This window comes from Oncorhynchus keta, chromosome 21, assembly GCF_023373465.1.
Source record: "Oncorhynchus keta strain PuntledgeMale-10-30-2019 chromosome 21, Oket_V2, whole genome shotgun sequence".
In the NCBI taxonomy this organism is placed as follows: Eukaryota; Metazoa; Chordata; class Actinopteri; order Salmoniformes; family Salmonidae; genus Oncorhynchus; species Oncorhynchus keta.
In genome coordinates this window covers 15,328,354-15,348,899 of record NC_068441.1, presented here as the reverse complement: position 1 = coordinate 15,348,899, position 20,546 = coordinate 15,328,354, and the positions used below count along the sequence as shown (strand labels likewise).

At 43.2% G+C, this 20,546-nt stretch overlaps 1 protein-coding gene across 1 annotated transcript in view; it reads left to right on the top strand.

Moving 5' to 3' along the window:
* The first annotated feature begins 1,098 nt into the window (after nucleotides 1-1,098).
* The window catches only part of ptprga (protein tyrosine phosphatase receptor type Ga), a 309,383-nt gene continuing 289,935 nt past the window's right edge, over nucleotides 1,099-20,546 (top strand). Inside the window, exon 1 of the mRNA XM_052473373.1 lies at nucleotides 1,099-1,467. Coding sequence (XP_052329333.1) covers nucleotides 1,380-1,467 — 88 coding nt within the window. The 5' untranslated portion in view covers nucleotides 1,099-1,379. The remainder of the gene's footprint in view (nucleotides 1,468-20,546) is intronic.

Below are 20,546 nucleotides of genomic sequence, written 5' to 3'. Positions count from 1 at the left end.
ATTGAGGAAGAGGTTGTTGTCCTTGCACCACACGGTCAGGTCTCTGACCTCCTCCCTATAGGCTGTCTCATCGTTGTCGGTGATCAGGCCTACCACTGTTGCGTCATCGGCAATCTTAATGATGGTGTTGGAGTCGAGCCTGGCTGTGCAGTCACGAGTGAACAGGGAGTACAGGATGGGACTGACCACGCACCTCTGAGGGGCCCCCGTGTTGAGGATCAGCGTGGCAGATGTGTTATTACCTACCCTTTCCACCTGGGGGTGGCCCGTCAGGATGTCGAGGATCCAGTTGCTGAGGGAGGAGTTTAGTTCCAGTGTCCTTAGCTTAGTGATGAGCTTGGAGGTTCATTATGGTGTTGAATGCTGAGCTGTTGTCAATGAACAGCATTGTCACATAGGTGTTCATTTTCTCCAGGTGGAAAAGGGCAGTGTGGAGTGCAATGGCGATTGCGTAATCTGTGGATCTGTTGGGGCAGTATGCGAGCATTTTATGGCTACAGATGTGAGTGCTACGGGGCAGTAGTCATTTTGGCAGGTTACTTTGGCGTTCTTGGGCACAGGGATTATGGTGGTCTGCTTGAAACATGTTGGTATTACAGAATGGGTCAGGGAGAGGTTGAAAATGTCAGTGGAGAATCAGGATGGTATCATAGGAAAAGACACCTCTTTCACAAGGATTAGCACAGAAGTGGTAATGTATCATATTTTGACTAAAATTATAACTTGTTGATTTAAATCGTTGTTCACCATCATGGACCATCATTTTTCATCTCGAAAACGTGGATTTCTACAGTGGGCATTTACATTTCAACTGTATACTATTGCTTTAATAGTTAATACTCCCAGGCGCTAGGATCCGGAGGATTGAGCTCTGCATCTCTCTCTCTCTCTCTCTCTCTCTCTCTCTCTCTCTCTGCACCTCTCTCCCTCCTCTCCTCGCCTTTTCTCCCAAGCCTGTTTTAAAGTCTCTGCCAGACTTTGGCACACACGCTACTTCCTGGATGGAGGAATGGAACACTTCCAGTGCCGCTCCAACTATTCTCTCTCTGTTTTCGCCAGCAGAACCGCTGCAGCTCTCCGCTGCATGGACTACTGCCACTATCTATTCTATCCTTGATAAATGAACTGATTGAAGCTCGAAAGCTATATCTCTACTAACTGACATGTTTTTTTTGGGGAGTATCAAGAAGCTGTTTGGAAGGAGGTTTTGAGAAGTAAATACTATTTTCTGGACGTTCCAGACCCGCACTGAATTTCACTGAACAGTCACTAGCCTACATTTAGCAGCATTTGCGCTGCTTTTACGCAGCAGACATTGATATTTTGATCAGACGGATAACTCAACAGTTGCCCTTTTTGCTCTCGATGTTCATTTTGTCATGCGGAGGCTACTGCAATCGTGTTGCTGGTGGATCTTGTCTCTGATTTTGTCTGCCTTCGTGCTCTTTTGGGCAGACTGTCATCCTGGTAAGTTTTTCGAAGTCACATCTCTCCTCTTATCCAAGCTTGGTGATTTTCATGACTTGAGAAGTCGTGTAGTCGGCTCGGAAACATTAGTGCAATGACTAAACTCGGCTCATACACGAGTGGAATATTAATGTAATGTAATGATGACATGGTGTGCAGTAGCCTATCACATAATTTTGTGCCAATTTGTTCCATGTTATTAAAAAAAATAATTAGGCTCTATGCTAGGCTACACATTCAATCAGACAACAGCCACGTTCCACGATACCATTTGGGATTATGGAAATATATATTTCTCTCGCAAAAAGTATTTGCTTTTCCACTGCAATTTGTTTGTGAATATAATACATCTCTAGTAGGCTATACAGTCCGTCCAAAGGTGGTGAAACTCCCTTCCACTTTACCCCCAGATTAACACGCGGCAGGGTATTCGGTAGGCTATACCAACAGGAAAGGTCATGATAATAATTAGTATAGCCTATAAACAATATAGTTTCTTGTTGCAACAACGATCTGAAAATAATTGCAATCATCAGAAATAGCCTTGATAATTGACAGCGCGGAGCGCCAATGCAACGAAACCGTTATCTCCAAACCGTGCGGCTACAGTGCGGAAAGGCAAATCAACGGCATTGAAAACATGTCGATTTATCGTTTTATAGCCTATTATATCATATTACAATTGCGTCTAACTACAAGGTTATGCATAAACCCATAAAGCATATAAAACGGTCATCGTTAGCGCGCAGCAACAGCAGGTAATTTACACAAATAAATAGGCTACCCAAATGTGTCGTCCATTTGACGCCGGTACTGAATTAAAACATCCTTGAGTCGTGGCGCAATGTTCAAAAACTCCGTTCTGACTTGGCAAAAATAAAATGAGAGAAAAATGATTGCCTGCATCAATGGAAATGTTGCTCACGGAGCTTCATCATTTGGAATGGTACATAGAAACATTCCTGTAAATAATTGTCAATATTTGACTTTGCTCAGACGAATACAGTTCCTTGTGATTTGGGACTAATATATAGGCTATAGGCTATATATCGCACGGGCGCTTAGAGGATTCACACCACTGTCCCTATGGCTGTTTTGGTATGATTTTAATTTGGGTGACCTTGAGCTGGACTTTCCTCAAGCTTTTAGAATTGGATCATCATTACACCATGTCCAAGAAATGTATTTGTTGCCCGCTTGACAATCCCTTGATGTGAAGGCGCTGCGATGGACGCTCCTGGAATCGGCAACACAAATCCAATAGTTGTGTTTATTTTTTTGCTAAATCAAACGATCAACTATTACATTTGAATGAGATGCATTACAAATTGCGTTTTGTGCCGGTATTTGGAAGCCAATACACACATTGTAATTCCCATGTATCCTAGATGTGCAATTGCATTCCTTTACACTGAAGAGATATTATGTAATTGAATGCCTAGTATCCAGCTACAGGTGATGCATGAAGTGAATAAGCAAACCATAACCGTTTAATGCTCATTTACATGTAGAAATACATTGTGTGTGTCTCCCACTCTCTCTCTGCTTCCTCTCTCTTTATCTTTCTGTGTGTTTGATTAACTTGTCATATTTTATCTCATTCTGAAATGTGAAAGTAATAATCTATTACTGTGCTGTGTGCTCTTTGCAAATCCAAAACCAAATATAATTCATCACCCCTGGTTTGTACCGTTTGTCTGCGATGAAACATAACGAAGGTTACTTTCCTGACAAATCAACATTTCAAACTTGATTTATCATCAGAGGTGATGAATGCTTGAGGAACAGGTCACAGAAGGTCAAATACACGCCCCAAGGACTGGGAGTCTCTCTCTCTGCTGCTGTGCAGTGGTGCCAAACGTCAAGGTATCAGCCTGCTGTGTGCTAGGGGTTTGAGTGGGATCGGTTAGTAGTACACGGAGAGAAAAGCAGAGTGTGATCACTTCTATTATGTACTGTATCATGTGCAGCAGTTGCCGCAAGCAGTTGTATGACTAAAGTGATCGTTTTTTAGTTATGACTGTAAGAGAGTGAAAGAGACACCAAATGACTAAAAGTTTGAGAATATACGATTTTGTATTTGATCACCAATATTTTCTCTTTTTTATAGCCTGCCTCATTATTTAAGTAGTTTATAGGACTAATCGTTTTTTTTATTTTGTATTTTTTACAAACTGTGATCTTTACCCCTGCTCATTAAAACGCCAAAGCATCTGTTTGGGATATAAAAAGTGCTGAATTTCACTGCGGGGTGTCTCCTGCCACAGAGCACCAGCTCCCACCTCCAGTCTGGATGTGAGGGTACGATGGGTCCAGTCACAGCCAGGCTGGTAATGAAAGACAGAACACATCGCCTCATTCACCTCTCCACCATTCAGACCAGAGAGCCTAGGAGGAAAGACGGGGAGAGAGGGAAAGAGATCTGTTTGGCCTTCGATCAGTCCCCATGTCTGTGAAATGAATGTATGTTGTTGACAGAACAAGCAAAACAGAACAGTCATTGTAATCTTATGAGAAGCTCCTTAGCCAGCACATCTTTTCATTTTCCTCTCCTTTTTTATTTATTTACCTTCCCTTCATTGTCATCTGGGGAGAGTGCAATTGTTTGAGCCTGATAGAATGAAGTAATGTGTTTATTATCCTATCTGAGCAGGCTGTGCCTTAAATTCAGAGTTACAGCGTACAATAGTAAAGGTTGACATTTAGGGAAGATTGGATATACTCTTGGCCTCAGTAGCAACATTATCATCATCATCATCTCTTCCAGCGCTGGCTATTATCTGCCTCACGCACAAACCGGAGCAGCTCAAATGTCCGCCAGGTCACTTTATCAGTCGCTTGGCCTGTCATCATCGCCAAGCTCCCCCTAATAGATTGATTAAAAGATATGGGGGGAAGCAGACAGTTAACTGCGTGGGACGCTGTCATGTTGCAGTTGCTTAGTGATTTTGTACAGGGTTCTTGAGGAAAGTGTGGGTTGTGGAGAGAGATGCTGAGCTATACGACAGCACACTGCAATGTGTTGTGTTTATTGGAGTTATCAGAATTAGCTTTCTGGTACGCATGCTGTTATATACAACATTAGGGCAATTATTAATGCTAATATTACTACAAATTAATATTTTCACAATACTCATAATAATAATGATAATTTGAATAATACATAATTGAAAATGTGTGTTTAGAGTTTTCATCAGCATTTCTGCTGAGTGCGGCATTCCCGTTGTTTAATCTATCTCTCATCAGTTTTTCGCCTCATAAATCCCGAAGCCCAGTGAGCTGCTGGGAAACGCGGTCCGTGCTGGGAAGATTCCGGGCTGCCTTCCCTTTTTCCTGCCATAGCTCTTGGGCTTAATGGACTGCTGAAAATAAAAGCTGCTTCATTCAACAGTGGGCTTTGGCGTCGCCTTTTCTACTGTTCCAGCTCGTTGTTTTAATCAAGTCTTCACTGGGTTATTTTCCATTGAAAGGGGTGGGAGTTTCCCATCATTTCCTTCAAGGTTCTGGAATTATTCACCGGTCTGCCCTTTGCTGCTTTGAAACAAGCTCTCTCTCTTTCTCAGTTTTTTTTCTGTTCTCCCTCTCTTTTTGTGGGCTCGTTCTGATTGCTTCCAGTGTGCTCCAGTTCAGTTAACGTGTTTCCTGCCCAGCCCTCTCTCTCTCTCTCTCTCTGTGAGAAGCATATCTCATGCTGTTAGATGCAGGGTGTCCATTATCCCACAACATGCATTGAAGTAGATACTTTTTCAATCACACATCTTGCTTATGTTTAATTTGAAGTGCCTGGAATATACTGCCTGGAATGCTTTCATATAATTGTATTGTACTGTATCCCATGTATTCTAATACATGGATTAGTAACAATGGTCAAAATATTTACCTTACAATGGGTGATGAAGGTGACAAAGGGCAATGGAAGATAATAGCAAGAGTTAATTGCGCACATGTCAAGTAATGATTTAGACCTTGCTGTACATACTTATCTTCAATTCAAGTACTCTTGCCCTGTTTACCAGAGAGGCAGATTAGAGGTTGAGAAAAGGCAAGTCGTAGCATTTCCAATGTCCTTTTGGAGCGCTGAATGTCGGGCTGCAGTAGAGGTGACAGCAACCTGCAGAGAGTTACCTCTCCCCTAGCAGTACTGTCACAGACACCCAGGTTGAACAGGGATGGGGTGAAGACGGGAGACCAGAGGGCGTAACAGGAACTGTTTAGTGACCAGACAGACTACTGACAGGCCATACACTCCTCCTCCCATTCCCCGAAACCCTGCCACTGCTCTTATCAGACCTGGCGTGCATGCAGGCCTCTAAATGTAATGGACAGCCCAGCTCACCATGTGATGCCTGCTGTGAGAGGGAGTGGGGGGGTTAAACTCTCACCCCCTCTGTGCCGGTAACACTGCCTGCCAGGCTGCCTGTCCCTGGAGCCTGGGGAGCGGAGTGGTGCCAGGGAGGATGTCAGTTCCGTGGATTGGTCGGTGTTAAAACTCCCAGGACTGACAGGCTGTCGGGTGAGGAGGGGAAGTCTGATTATCTGTTTATTTTTACAGATTTTATTGTTTTTGTTAGATAGATGAAAAGTGGGGTTTCATCACAAACAAATGGAATGGAATAGCTTGATTTGAGCTTTGTTAGTTGTATGGTGTTTGCCTAGTGATAGATTTTCGGTCTCTACAGTTGCTTTGACAGAAATCCACACACATTACGGCTCTTATGTTCTCTATCAAGCCATTTAGCTGTAAGTCCTCTATTGAGTGCAGACAATCCATTGCAACATATTTGATTTGTCTTGAAATATCTCCAATTGATTTCTTAGCCTCTTTGAACAGTGAAGGTCTCCTTTCACTCCGTTCCTCTTCACTTCCTCTTCACTTTTTTTGTGATTCAGGGTAGTTCGACATTGAACGTTTTAAAGGGGCAGTGCAGTCAAAAACACGATATTCATTAAAACATATATAATTCCACACTGTGAGGTCGAAATAACACTGAAAATTATGATAATACCCTTTCAGTGTAAGAGCTTTCTGAAATAAAACACCTGTAATTTCAGACTGTTCAGGTGGATGGACTTTTTGACCCACAGCATGACATCACAATCTGATCTGATTATTCTGACCAGTCATCTTTTATTTTGCATGAATATCCCCCTATCCTCCTTGAAGGGGTTAGCGGGGTGGGCTCTGCAGTCGAGACGATCCTATCTGCCAAGCAGGGCTGTGTATGTAGTAAAGCAAATGTACATGAGAGGCTATGCGAAACTACTTGTTTAGCACGGCTGTGCTCATAGCCACAAGGCAGAGCCGAGTACTGTAAATCAGCACAGCCGTGCTAAAAAGGTAGTTTTGCACAACCTCGAGTGTACAGTTGCTTTCGTTGCAATGAATTACCAAATAAATAAAAAACTTGATTTTGATAAATGTATTCATAGGCTACTATTTTATCCCTCAAAAAAAATATAGGCCTAGTCCCCACACTATGGTTGCTAGCCAAGCCGGCCGTTCATTCTATCGGTTAGGTTGCCAGAGACGCGACACAGTCGTGAAGTCTTTTTGTTCTATATCTATGGACGCGACCCAGTTGTTCATTCTCAATGTTCCGTTGCCATGCTGGTTGGCAATGCTCTTATCCATTGCTTGCTAGCTAGCCAACTATGGCGAACACAGTGACGTCTAACCATGCAGCTAGAATAACAGCAAAGTAGCTGCATTTCATTTAGTTTGAACTGTTTTTCTACCAACATTCCTTTGTATACATCTAAAAAAAATGATTGCTGATTCATGATTTCGACTGGCTGAGAAAAGTCCATCTCGCCCTGACACGTTCTCAATAGGACAGTGGAGAACCAATTTCAATATTGAAGCACTGTTGCAAATGTCGAGAGACAGACAGCAAGGTTGGTACAAACCCCCGTTGTTGCAAACCAAATGTTAGGCTGGAAGCAAGAGGAAACAATGTCTAGATGCTTTTTACAGTGGAGATCAAGGTCATGAATTGGCTGGGCTGATGGGACAGTGAATGCGCAAGGATTTTTCATATGGAACAGAAAACAAAATGGCAATTATTTTCGTCCCAGTCTAGCCGTGCTTAACAGATTTTTTAGTATGTCTTAGAAGGTGTCTCAACCAATCACAATGCTTGTTTTGACCAACCCATTGTTGAAATATATTTACGTTTGTATCAAAACGCCCACACGGTTAGACTGAACATTGTAATTGAAAAAGGAGGCTAAGGGAAATGAATTATTAATATATATGTTTTTTTTTGTTATTTTCATGAAATAAACACACAGTGATTTATTAAACATACAGTGATTATTTAAAAATGCAACTAAAAAGACGGCAACCTTTTTCTCATAGTTTTCTAAATGATTTGTATGAATAATGATTTGCGATAATAAGCCACAGTGTAAAGTCCCGAATTTTCTTGGTGTCAAGAAGTGGGCAATATCACATTTCTAATTATAATGGGTTTCACATGTGAGTAGTAGTAGTCTTATACAACCTTATAATATAACATTGTTTTACTCCTCTGTTTACTATCCCACTTCTGAGTTTTCAGGCTCAGCCTTGTTCTCCCTCTCTCTGTCTCTACCTTACTCTGCAGTCACAGTTAGCATGCTTCTGTAGCCATGGAGGAGATATTAATAACACATTAAGCAGCTCAAGCCAGTGCCGATGGAGTTACATGCATTTTGTCCTGTGAGGTTGTCAAGTGATCCTCTGTTACCGCTGCTCTAGCAACCATGGAATGCTAAGTATAGACTCAGCAAGGACACACACACACACAACGGTCTGTGTGGTTATGTGTGGGGGTTGAGTGCTCAATGATGTGTGGTATTGGCAATTGGATACATTAATGCAATAAACAATTAATAATTAAGATTCAACATTAGCCTCAATGTCAGCATCAAGATGCAAACTGCTGAGGATACTTAAGGATATCATTTTTAATGATGACCTTCTGTCTGGGATGCTAGTGACTAAATACATACCTTTAGTTTCATTACCGTACAGTGTGAATCATGACACATTTGAACTGGACCATTAGACTTATTTTTTCTGTATTGGGACCGTTTTCATTTTACTTTTGAACTTTTATTTTAAGATAACATTGAGGGGGAGGGGGGGGTCTGAAATTGTTTATACGAAGCTCAGTCAGTTTCCCAATGTGCTTACTTTGGATTATCACTGTCATTAATTCACTGTGTTTGTTCGGCCACTCAATCAGACCCTTGGTGAGAGAGTGCTAAACTTCATCCATCACCGTTCCCCCTTTCGCCGAACACCTCGCCTCCTGGCCTGCATATCTTCCTGCCTCTCTTTAAATAAATTCTTATTTTCACCCCCTTCATCGATTCTGGACCTTTTTACTCCCTTCCACCGGCAGTTCCAAAACAAAGTCAAGGCTCTCCCTCCAATCGTCCAATCACTCATGATTTGTACCTCCATCAAATATTTACAAAGCAAACACAAATCTGCTGCGATGCCATTTTCTGCTCTGAGTGAGGCTAGACTCTTTTGGGAAAGCTTTAGCAACTTAACTTTAGCCTTTCTCCATTAACAACTACAGTGCCTTGCGAAAGTATTCGGCCCCCTTGAACTTTGCGACCTTTTGCCACATTTCAGGCTTCAAACATAAAGATATAAAACTGTATTTTTTTGTGAAGAGTCAACAACAAGTGGGACACAATCATGAAGTGGAACGACATTTATTGGATATTTCAAACTTTTTTAACAAATCAAAAACTGAAAAATTGGGCGTGCAAAATTATTCAGCCCCCTTAAGTTAATACTTTGTAGCGCCACCTTTTGCTGCGATTGCAGCTGTAAGTCGCTTGGGGTATGTCTCTATCAGTTTTGCACATCGAGAGACTGACATTTTTTCCCATTCCTCCTTGCAAAACAGCTCGAGCTCAGTGAGGTTGGATGGAGAGCATTTGTGAACAGCAGTGTTCAGTTCTTTCCACAGATTCTCGATTGGATTCAGGTCTGACTTTGACTTGGCCATTCTAACACCTGGATATGTTTATTTTTGAACCATTCCATTGTAGATTTTGCTTTATGTTTTGGATCATTGTCTTGTTGGAAGACAAATCTCCATCCCAGTCTCAGGTCTTTTCCAGACTCCATAAGGTTTTCTTCCAGAATGGTCCTGTATTTGGCTCCATCCATCTTCCCATCAATTTTAACCATCTTCCCTGTCCCTGCTGAAGAAAAGCAGGCCCAAACCATGATGCTGCCACCACCATGTTTGACAGTGGGGATGTTGTATTCAGGGTGATGAGTTGTGTTGCTTTTACGCCAAACATAACGTTTTGCATTGTTGCCAAAAAGTTCAATTTTGGTTTCATCTGACCAGAGCACCTTCTTCCACATGTTTGGTGTGTCTCCCAGGTGGCTTGTGGCAAACTTTAAATGACACTTTTTATGGATATCTTTAAGAAATGGCTTTCTTCTTGCCACTCTTCCATAAAGGCCAGATTTGTGCAATATACGACTGATTGTTGTCCTATGGACAGAGTCTCCCACCTCAGCTGTAGATCTCTGCAGTTCATCCAGAGTGATCATGGGCCTCTTGGCTGCATCTCTGATCAGTGCTCCTTGGGATGTTTAAAGCTTGGGAAATCTTTTTGTATCCAAATCCGGCTTTAAACTTCTTCACAACAGTATCTCGGACCTGCCTGGTGTGTTCCTTGTTCTTCATGATGCTCTCTGCGCTTTTAACGGACCTCTGAGACTATCACAGTGCAGGTGCATTTATACGGAGACTTGATTACACACAGGTGGATTGTATTTATCATCATTAGTCATTTAGGTCAACATTGGATCATTCAGAGATCCTCACTGAACTTCTGGAGAGAGTTTGCTGCACTGAAAGTAAAGGGGCTGAATAATTTTGCACACCCAATTTTTCAGTTTTTGATTTGTTAAAAAAGTTTGAAATATCCAATAAATGTCGTTCCACTTCATGATTGTGTCCCACTTGTTGTTGATTATTCACAAAAAAATACAGTTTTATATCTTTATGTTTGAAGCCTGAAATGTGGCAAAAGGTCGCAAAGTTCAACGGGGCCGAATACTTTTGCAAGGCACTGTATGTGTTGGAGAGGCAAGGCTGTAATGAAGTTAAAACAGCGAGCACTTTTGCTTGAACAGAATACAGTAGAATGGAATAGAGGCTACTGGTGAACTGAAATAATTATGTTTTTTTTAAATAACGCTTCACTCCTACTGTTATTTGTCAGTGGACCGAACCAGGATAATTGTTTCCTTTCATTGCCCCACTTGTTTCTCATAGGTGTTGCATTTTAGAGAGGTTGATAAACTGTGTAATGTCTGCCTGCTTCTAAAGAATAATAGTCACAGGGATGTGGCATGCCCTTTTCACTGTCCAAATGCATTAGTGTTGCACTAGGGTGACTGAGAGGTCTTGGCAGGTTACAGCCTTGATATCCACTCCCATTTCCCTGGCAAAGTAAAAAAAAAAAAAGATATAGAAAATAAAAAAGAGAGAAAATCACCACACGCCATGAAGTGTTGTGTCACAGAGTCAGCGGCAGGCCTGAGAGTAGAGAGCAGTATGAGCCCTCCTCATTAAATTCTCACAGTGGCATTGGTTTTTCCACTTTAATGCTTGGGAGATGTTGGCTTCCTCCCCTGAGAGATGGGGACAAGGGCTGTGGAGTTGGCTGCACTGCCCAATTTGTCTTACTTCTGGGGAGGCTGTTTAAACTTCAATGCCTTCTCCCGCTGCCCATCTCTCTCTCTCTCTCTTGCGCTCTCCCTCTCTCTCGCTCTCTCTCTCTCTCTCTCTGTCTCTCTCGCTCTGACCATTTTTGTTTGTGTACTAAAGTAATGCATGCAGATCACTGCCAGTCACCCAATGCTGAATCTGCAGTGAAAAAGTGTGATGGTCAATGTCACACCACAGTCATTTGTCACAGCTATAGTGAAAGTCAGATAGATTGATCCTTCACAAATCACAGTAGCACAAGCAGCCCCAACCAGCCATTATGAATACTAAGTGTACAGAACCTATCACATCAACAGAAACACTGCTGGATGGGTGTCTGGGGTGCCTCCCTGTCAATCAAAGAATGAGAGGACAGTTTCACAGAGTCCACGTCAGCTTTTAAAGCATGGGGGATATTATTTCAGGCCACACTTGAACGTCTAAAACTATGTAGAAAGTATGTAAAAATTAGATTACATGACCAAAGGTATGTGCTCGTTGAACATCTCTTTCCAAAATCATGGGCCTTAATATGGAGTTCTTCCACCCTTTGCTGCTATAACAGCCTCCACTCTTCTGGGAAGGCTTTCCACTCGATGTTGGAACATTGCTGTGGGGACTTACTTCCATTCAGCCACAAAAGCATTAGTGAGGTTAGGCATGGATGTTGGGTGATTAGGCCTGGCTCACAGTCGGCGTCCCAATGTATCCCAAAGCTGTTTGATGGGGTTGATGTCAGGTCTCTCTGCAGGCCAATCAAGTTCTTCCACGCTGATCTCGACAAATCATTTCTGAATGGACCTCACTTTGTGCACAGGGGCATTGTCATGCTGAAACAGTAAAGGGCCTTCACCAAACTGTTGCCACAAAGTTGGAAGCACGGAATCATCTAGAATGTCATTGTATGCTGTAGCGTTAAAATTTCCATTCAATGGAACTAAGGGGCCTAGCCCGAACCATTGAAAACAGCCCCAGACAATTATTTATCCTCCACCAAACTTTAGAGTTGGCACTATGCATTCGGACAGGCAGCGTTCTCCTGACATCCGCCAAACCCAGATTCATCTGTCGGACTGACAGATGGTGAAGCGTGATTCGTCACTCCAGAGAACGTGTTTCCACTGCTCCAGAGTCCAATGGTGGCGAGCTTTTACACCACTCCAGCCAACGCTTGGCATTGCGCATGATGATCTTAGGCTTGTGTGCGGCTGCTCGGCCATGGAAACCCATTTCATGAAGCTCCCGACAAACAGTTATTGTGCTAACGTTGCTTCCAGAGGCAGCTTGTAACTCAGTAGTGAGTGTTGCAATCGAGGACATATGATTTTTACACACTACGCGCTTCAGCCCTCGGTGGTCTCATTCTGTGAGCCAGTGTGGCCTACCATTTTGCGTCTGAGACTTTTTTGTCCTAGACATTTTTACTTCACAACAACAGCACTTAGAGTTGACCGGGGCAGCTCTAGCAGGGCAGAACTTAGATAAACTGGCTTGTTGGAAATGTGGCATCCTATGAAGGTGCCACATTGGCCTTATTGAAGAGGTCAGTGACTTTCAATCTACTGCCAATGTTTGTCTATGGAGATTGCATGGCTGTGTGCTCAATTTTATACTCTTTATCAGCAATGGGTGTGACTGAAAGAGCCAACTTCACTAATTTGAAGGCGTGTCCACATACTGTTGTATATATAGTGTATAATGGACCTATATGTTTTTAAATAACAGCCCTTTTTCTGGCCTGCAAATATATTTTGACCAACAAATCATTCCCCACAGAATCTGTGCGGCCCACTGCTGATTTTTGAAATCCTGATGTGTCCCTTGAGCCAAAATGTTTGCCCACCCCTGCTTTAAAGTATGCATCTCCTTAGGAGATTAATGCGCCTCATGTCTTTCATTAATAATCTCATAAAATTCATTAGCTGGAATTCCCCTCAGAGGTGGGATTTGAGAGTTAGAAGAGTGTTCTGCTTGTTAAAGTCCTTTCTTAAAGATCACGCCTGGGAATGAGAAAAAAAAGAGCTTCAGAGCAAATGCAGTAGAGGAGAGATGAAGAGAGAGAAAGCTACTTTCTTCGAGCAGCACGTGGAGAGGCAGTGTTTAATGGGAGCCATATTGATTCCTGTGACTTGCCACCTTTGGGGTAATAAATGTTATTTTTTACATTTTTATAGAAACTTCCCATTCCTAGCACCAAGCTATAATTATCAGGCCGTTTGAATACGGTGGTATTTTCCTCTGACACAGCAGTAGGGTTGGGCGGTATCCAGATTTTCATACCTTCATACATTTCCTGAACTACATACCATATATGGTATTACCGGCAGTGCACACAAAGTGTGTTTTTTTTTTCAAACGTCAAAATATCTATATTTTAGATTTTTTTGTTTAAAAAAATGATCCACATAAATAATTTAGGCAGCAGTGATCTTGATCCAGAAGGGGATTGATTGTCTCTGCTGTAACCAAGAAGCTTGCTCTTGCAAGCTAGTCACTTAGCTAGCAAGTTTGCTAACCAAATGCATAGCTGGAGAACTGAACTGAAAATAATTGATTTGGCACAACTTAGATAGTTCACTTATCAGCAGTGTTGTATAATGTTGATATTTCAAAATCCCCTGGTATACGGAATATACGGTATACCGCCCAAGCCTACACGGCAGCGTTTCTGTGTGGTCATTCACCCCCACCATCAGCACCTGGCGTAATACTCCAGTATCATCAGTATTCCTGTGCTTTCACAGTTGACTTTCATATCAGAGAGAAAGAGAAAGATCTTTGCATTTATTGCTGTGCAATTATGTCATAAATTACATTTCATATGGTAGAGGTAAGATGTATCAGTACCCCCCCCCCCCATCTTCAGGTAGATTTGATTTTTTATTTATTCTTAACTTGACAATGAAGAGATTGCCTCTCTGAGTGACCTGGCCTGGTGACACTTCACTCCAGTTGGATGGACGTGGAGATGAAGATGGGTGTTCTGAGCTGCTGATACTACTGCTTCTGTCATCCTGTCTCTTGATCCCCTTTGTTTTGGACTCACTGGGTGGTGGATGCTGTATCTTGGGGTGTCACTCTTCTTACTGGTCTCATTCAAGTCTCTTGTTTTCTGATATTACTGAATGACTTGTGTCTTGTGTCCCATATTATTGCATGTTATGACCCTCTCAAAACATCTCCAGGACATAACATTTCCTATCAAAATGTCATGTATTGTGTTTACTCTAATCATATGTTTGCTCAAAGTCACCTGTATGCCTCATGTGCTTGGTAGTAATATCTATCTATCGCTTCATCTATGTCCTCCATCATGGTCACAGAGAGACTCTCTGTCCTCTCTGATTTCCTGATCAGGGTGCTGGATGTGTTTGGCTCCTCAGTCCAGATGTTCAACAGATGGGCCTCACTAATATTACCCTGGGGGTTCGCAGGTTTCCTCTCATGCTCTCTCTCCCTCTCGATCGCCCAGCTCTCCTTCTCTTTCTCTCTCTCTTCCGTTCTCTCTTTCTCTTCCGTTCGCTCTCTCTCTCTCTCTTCCGTTCTCTCTTTCACTCTTGTTTGCTCGGTCTCTCCATCTTCTTTCCCCTGTGTTTCACTCACTCACTCGCTCCTTTCTTTCTTTCTTTTCTTTCTCTCCCTCACACTCTCTTTCTTCTTTATTTCTCCCCCTCGCCCAACACACTCGCCTTCTCTTCCTTTGTTCTTTAAAATGGATGGAGTGAGAATGGAGTGAGTAGTGAGAGGAGAGATTTCCAGGCAGGATTGGGCCAGGCTCAGTACCATTCCTCATCGGTAGACAAGCGCCTGTGTTCCACCTGAAACCCCTCTGGATTTACGCTGGGACCGCAGCCATCTTTCTTCCGTTAATCACCTCGGGGCTGGGCGCTCTCTCGCCCGTCCTGGGGCCGATGGATGACCCGCGGGGGAAATCTAATGGAACCCAGCCAAGCCTGACGCTCCAGAACACTTTCTTGGTGGCACACGGAGACGCACTCTGCAGAGACACAGAAATGTTAGTGATCTCAATGGAGTTTGCAGAATTAAATCTGCTTTGATATGCAAAGGTTGTGTTCGTTGTCCTTCAGCGAACTTTGTTTTTTGCATCCAAAAACTTGCTTAATGTACTTCCATGCTTAGTCCAACATATCTCCCTTTTTATTTGTTGTATATGTTTTTGTTTATTTGCACAGTAGGGATATTACCAGAGCTGGACCCTGAACCTCTAGATACTGAGTATGGCACCTTTTCAATAGATCCTATAAAAGGGCACAAGAAATGCCTTTTAACTGTATTCAGCTCAGGATTCTGATATAATCTCAAACGAGAGTGAATGTCTATGTCGACTGTTATCAGTTAAGTGCTTAGAAGTGATTTTATGTCAAAAGTATAATGAAGGACACTGTTTAGAATAGGTTTTGAGCAAAGCTTCCATTTTCATGATGGTTTGTATGTACTTTTCACCACATGGTTTAGTGGAGTCGTGATTGCAGATGCAATTTTATAGAAGGACATTGACTAACAGACTGTTTTATTAAAAATAATAATGATATATCTCATTAGTGGAGTTAGATAAACTCCTGATATGTTTCTCCAAACTCTGTATGCATCCCTATCTCCCTCTTTCTCTACTCCATTTTCTCTCTTTCTCTTCTTTCTGGACCATCCCCCTCTCTCTCTTGCTGTCTATTTTTCCTCTTCTCCTCTTTCCCCTGTGCCTTTGTTTGAGGGCCTTTGGTGCCGTACTGGATGGTCACCATTTTGCAAGTTCCTATGTAACTCCAACTAAATGTTTGGGTTACCCAAGAGGAAGCGGCGGCATTACAGAGGCAAGGGAGGGGGGATCCTGGTGAGATTAAGGCGAAGGGAAAACCGGCCACCTCTTCCCTCCATTCTACTGGCTAATGTACAGTCACTTGATTATAAGATGGATGACCTATGATCGTGGATTTGCCACCATCGAGACTCTTGAACTGCAATATTCTTTGCTTTTCAGAAACATGGCTTTCGGACAAGATACTCCCCATGGGTATCCAACTCGGTGGATTCTCCATTCACTGGGCGGACAGGACAGTGGAGTCGGGGAAATTGAAGGGAGGAGGGGTTTTCCTCTTAATCAACTCCAACTGGTATGCTAATTCCAGCGTGGTGGAAATGTCAACCCACTGTTCAGTCTTTTTGGAATACCTGATGGTGAAATGCCGACCCTTCTACCTCCCAAGGGAGTTTTCAGTTTTTATCGTGACTGCTGTGTACATTCCACCTCAGGACAAGAAATATGACGCTTCACGAACTGTGCAAAGCTATAAACAAGCATGAAAACCTACACCCAGAGGTTGCCTTTCTGGTTTAATTCTGCATCACTAAGACACGTGATGCCCAACTTCCATCAACACGTCTCCCAATGCCACTAGGGACGATACAGTTCTAGACTACTGCTATTCTATCCACAAGCAAGTATACAAGACCCTCCCCCATCCGCCATTCAGCAAATCAGATCATGACTCTGTACTCTTGCTTCCTGTTTACAAGCAGATGCTGAAATAGGAAGTACCTGCGATTTGCGCCGTTGAGAAATGGTCACCAGAATCAGAGGTTATGCTACAGGACTGCTTTGCTAGCGCTGATTGGAATATGTTTCAAGATTCCGTCGGTAACATGGACGAGCTATCCACCTCCATCACCTGCTTCATTAGAAAATGCATCAGTGATGTTGTACCCACGGTGAGGGTTTGCTGCTTCCCCAATCAAAAGCAAGGTTGGCGCTCAACTAAAGAACAGTTCTACCATACACAGAGCTATTGTAGGCAACCCTGATGCTACTGCTAAAGACAGGAATAAATACAAGAAGGCCCGTTATGACCTCCGCATAGTCAACAAACGAGCAAAAGGACAATGAAGAAATAAGGTGGAATCATATAACATTGGCTCCGACGCCTGCCGCATACAGTCCATTACCGTTTACAAAGGAAGACCCAATCGTAATCTGATCAACGATGCCTCTCTACAAGACGAAATCAATGCATTTTATGCATGCTTTGACAACAACAACATCGAGCCGGGTGTGAGGGCTGTCACCGACCCAGAGGATTGGGTGATCGCGCTCTCCGAGGCCAACGTGAAATAGGTCTTTAATCAGGTCAACACTCGAGAGGCCCGGGCCCCGACAGTATTCCAGTGCGCGTTCTCAGACCATGCGCAGAAATACTGGCAGGTATATTCACAGTAATTTTCAACCTCTCCTTTTCCCAGTCTGTAATCCCTTCATTTTAAAATGACCACAATCCTCCCTGTTTCTAAGAACTCTAAGGCTTCATTCCACAATGAATACCGCCCTGGAGCACTTCTGTAATCATGAAGTGCTTTGAAAGGCTTGTTATGGCACACATTAACTCCGCCACCCTAGACCCACAATTTACATACCGCTCAACAGATCCATAGACGACGCAATCTCAGTCGCCCTTCATACTGCCCTCACCCTCCTAGATAAGAGGAATACTTACGTGAGAATGCTGTTCATTGACACACCATTTTCTCCTCCAAGCTCGTCACCAAGCTTAGGATTCTGGGTCTGAACACCTCCCTCTGCATCTGAATCCTGGACTTCCTGACGGGCCGACCCCAGGTGGTGAGGGTGGGCAACATCACTTCCGCCACGCTGACCCTTAACACAGGGGCCCAACATGGGTGTGTGCTTAGTTCCCTCATGTTTTCCCTGTTCACCCACGACTGTGTGTCCACGCACAACTCCAATACCATTATCAAGTTTGCTGACGACACGTCGGTGGTAGGCCTGGTCACCGGTGATGATGAGTCAGCCTACAGGGAGGAGTTGATCTGGCAGTGTGGTGCCAGAGCAACAACCTCTTCCTCATCGTCAGTTAGACCAAGGAGCTGATCATGGGCGAGCACGTCCCCATCCACATCAACAGGGCAGCAGCGGAGCAGGTAGACAGCTTCAAGTTCCTCAGTGTCCAAATCACTAAAGACTTAAAATGTTCCAAAGACACGCACAGTCGTGAAGAAGGAGCGGCAGTGCCTCTTGCCCCTCAGCAGGTTGAAAAAGTTTGGCATGGGCCCTCAAATCCTCAAAAGGTACAGCTGTACCATTGAGACCATATTGACTGGGTGCATCACTGATTGGTATGACAATAGCACTGCCCTCGATCGCATGGCGCTACAGAGGGTTGTGCGGACAGCCCAGTACATCACTGGGGCTGAGCTCCCTGCCATCCAGGACCTCTATCTTCAGGCAGTGTGAAAAGAATGCCCGGAAAAGAGTCCAACCAAAGATTCCAACCACCCAAGCCGTAGACTATTTTCTCTGCTTTCGCACAGCAAGAGGTACATGCGCATCAAGTCTGAAACCAACAGGCTTTTGAACAGATTTTATACCCAAGCAATACCACTCATAAATAGCTAACAAAATAGCTACACGGACTGAGTTAACCTTCTATCTTACTGACCTTTTATTTCAATCTTTACACTGTGTCTATGCACACTCACAGGGCCCTACACACTCACACACACTGTCACTCCAACACACACACAAACACTCTCCATCATTTGCTCACTCACACATAATATGCATACATTTATACTGACTCTACACACCGGCACACCCACTCACATACAAGCTGCTGCTACTCTGTTTATCTTATATCATGTCACCTAGTTCCCTCTATCGCTGTACATATCTGCCTCCGTCACTCCAGTATCCCTGCACATGTAAATCTGGTATTGGAACTGACTTTTAAAATATTTCCTGTATATAGTGTGCTTACTTTATTGTGTATTTCACATTTCCTATTTTTTATTACTGCGTTTTTCCCCTAGTAATACATTATTATTGATAATTGTTTTGTTGGATTTTGAGTTTGCAAGAAAGACATTTCACTGTACTTGTCAGATAATAATAATATACTATATATAATAATAATAATAATATATATATAATACTTGTGCATGTGGAATTAAAACTTGAAACTTGAATCTTGAATAGGCTCTCAGGCGGTGTCACTCAGAGGATCTCCAAAGTGACAGAGTGTTGACAGGCAGTAGGCGAACGATCTAAAAGGAACATCTAATTGCCATTAAGCAGGGCCCGGACCCCAGCCTCAACATGACTGCTGGGCCTATTACCTAAAATTAACGGAGACACAGAGATACAGATCCCTCGCTTTCTGTCTCACTCTGATCACAAACACAAAGTCCTTGCCTCAAACACTCTTCACACTTTGTCCAACTAACTTCAGATATTAATAGATATGTGAATCAAAGCCTTCATCAGGGCATATGAGTCACTCGTATAATCTGTGTGTTTATTGTACTTTGAGGCTAGGATTTTGAGTTGTACTGTAGCTTGTACCAGATTGCTTAAGAAAGTATGTTTGTGTATTCCATTCTATTCAGAAGCCAGCTCTCTGTTTAGGTGTATAAAGATGTAGCGTTACAGTAGGCGTTTTTCAAACACACACACACACATATACACACGCACAGCACATACACATACATAAAGAGGTGTTTTGTGTTGCAGGCAGTGTTGTTGTTCCACACAGCAGATGGCTGGTAACTGAATATGATCCTGTTTCCACTGTAGATTCTGCTGGCAGTCAAATGATAATGTAAAACTCCCCTCTGGACCAGTGTTTCTCAAACCTCTCCTCGTGGAGCCCCAGCCGTTCATGTATTTAACTATTCCAGAGCTAGCACACCTGATTCAACTTGACAACTAATCATCAAGCCCTTGACTACTTGAATCAGGTGAGCTAGCTCAGGGCGACAACAAAACTGTGAAATGTCTGGGAGTCCCCAAGGACAGGTTTGAGAGCCATTGCTCTGAACATCACTGGTATGAGGCTTTATTACTGAGGAATACAACATAAACACAAAGCTCCTTACGGAGAATAGAAATGTTGAAGTTTTCATTTCTGTTGAATTTTACAGCCAGCAGCATACCACCCTGCATCTCACTGCTGGCTTGCTTTTGAAGCTAAGCAGGGTTGGTCCCTTGATGAGAGACCAGATGCTGCTGGAAGTGGTGTTGGAGGGCCAGTAGGAGGCACTCTTTCCTCAGGTCCCAAAAATATCCCAATGACCCAGGGCAGTAACACCTGTGTAGGGTGTTGTCTTTTGGATGGGATGTTAAAAAAGTGTCCTGACACCCGTGGTCACTAAAGATCCCATGGCACTTATTGTAAGAGTAGGGGTGTGCACCCTGGTGTCCTGGCTAAATTCCCAAGCTGTCCCTCATACCATCATGGTCACCTAATCATCCCCAGTTTACAATTGGCTCGTTCATCCCCTGCCTCTCCCCTGTAACTATTCCCCAGGTTTTTGCTGTAA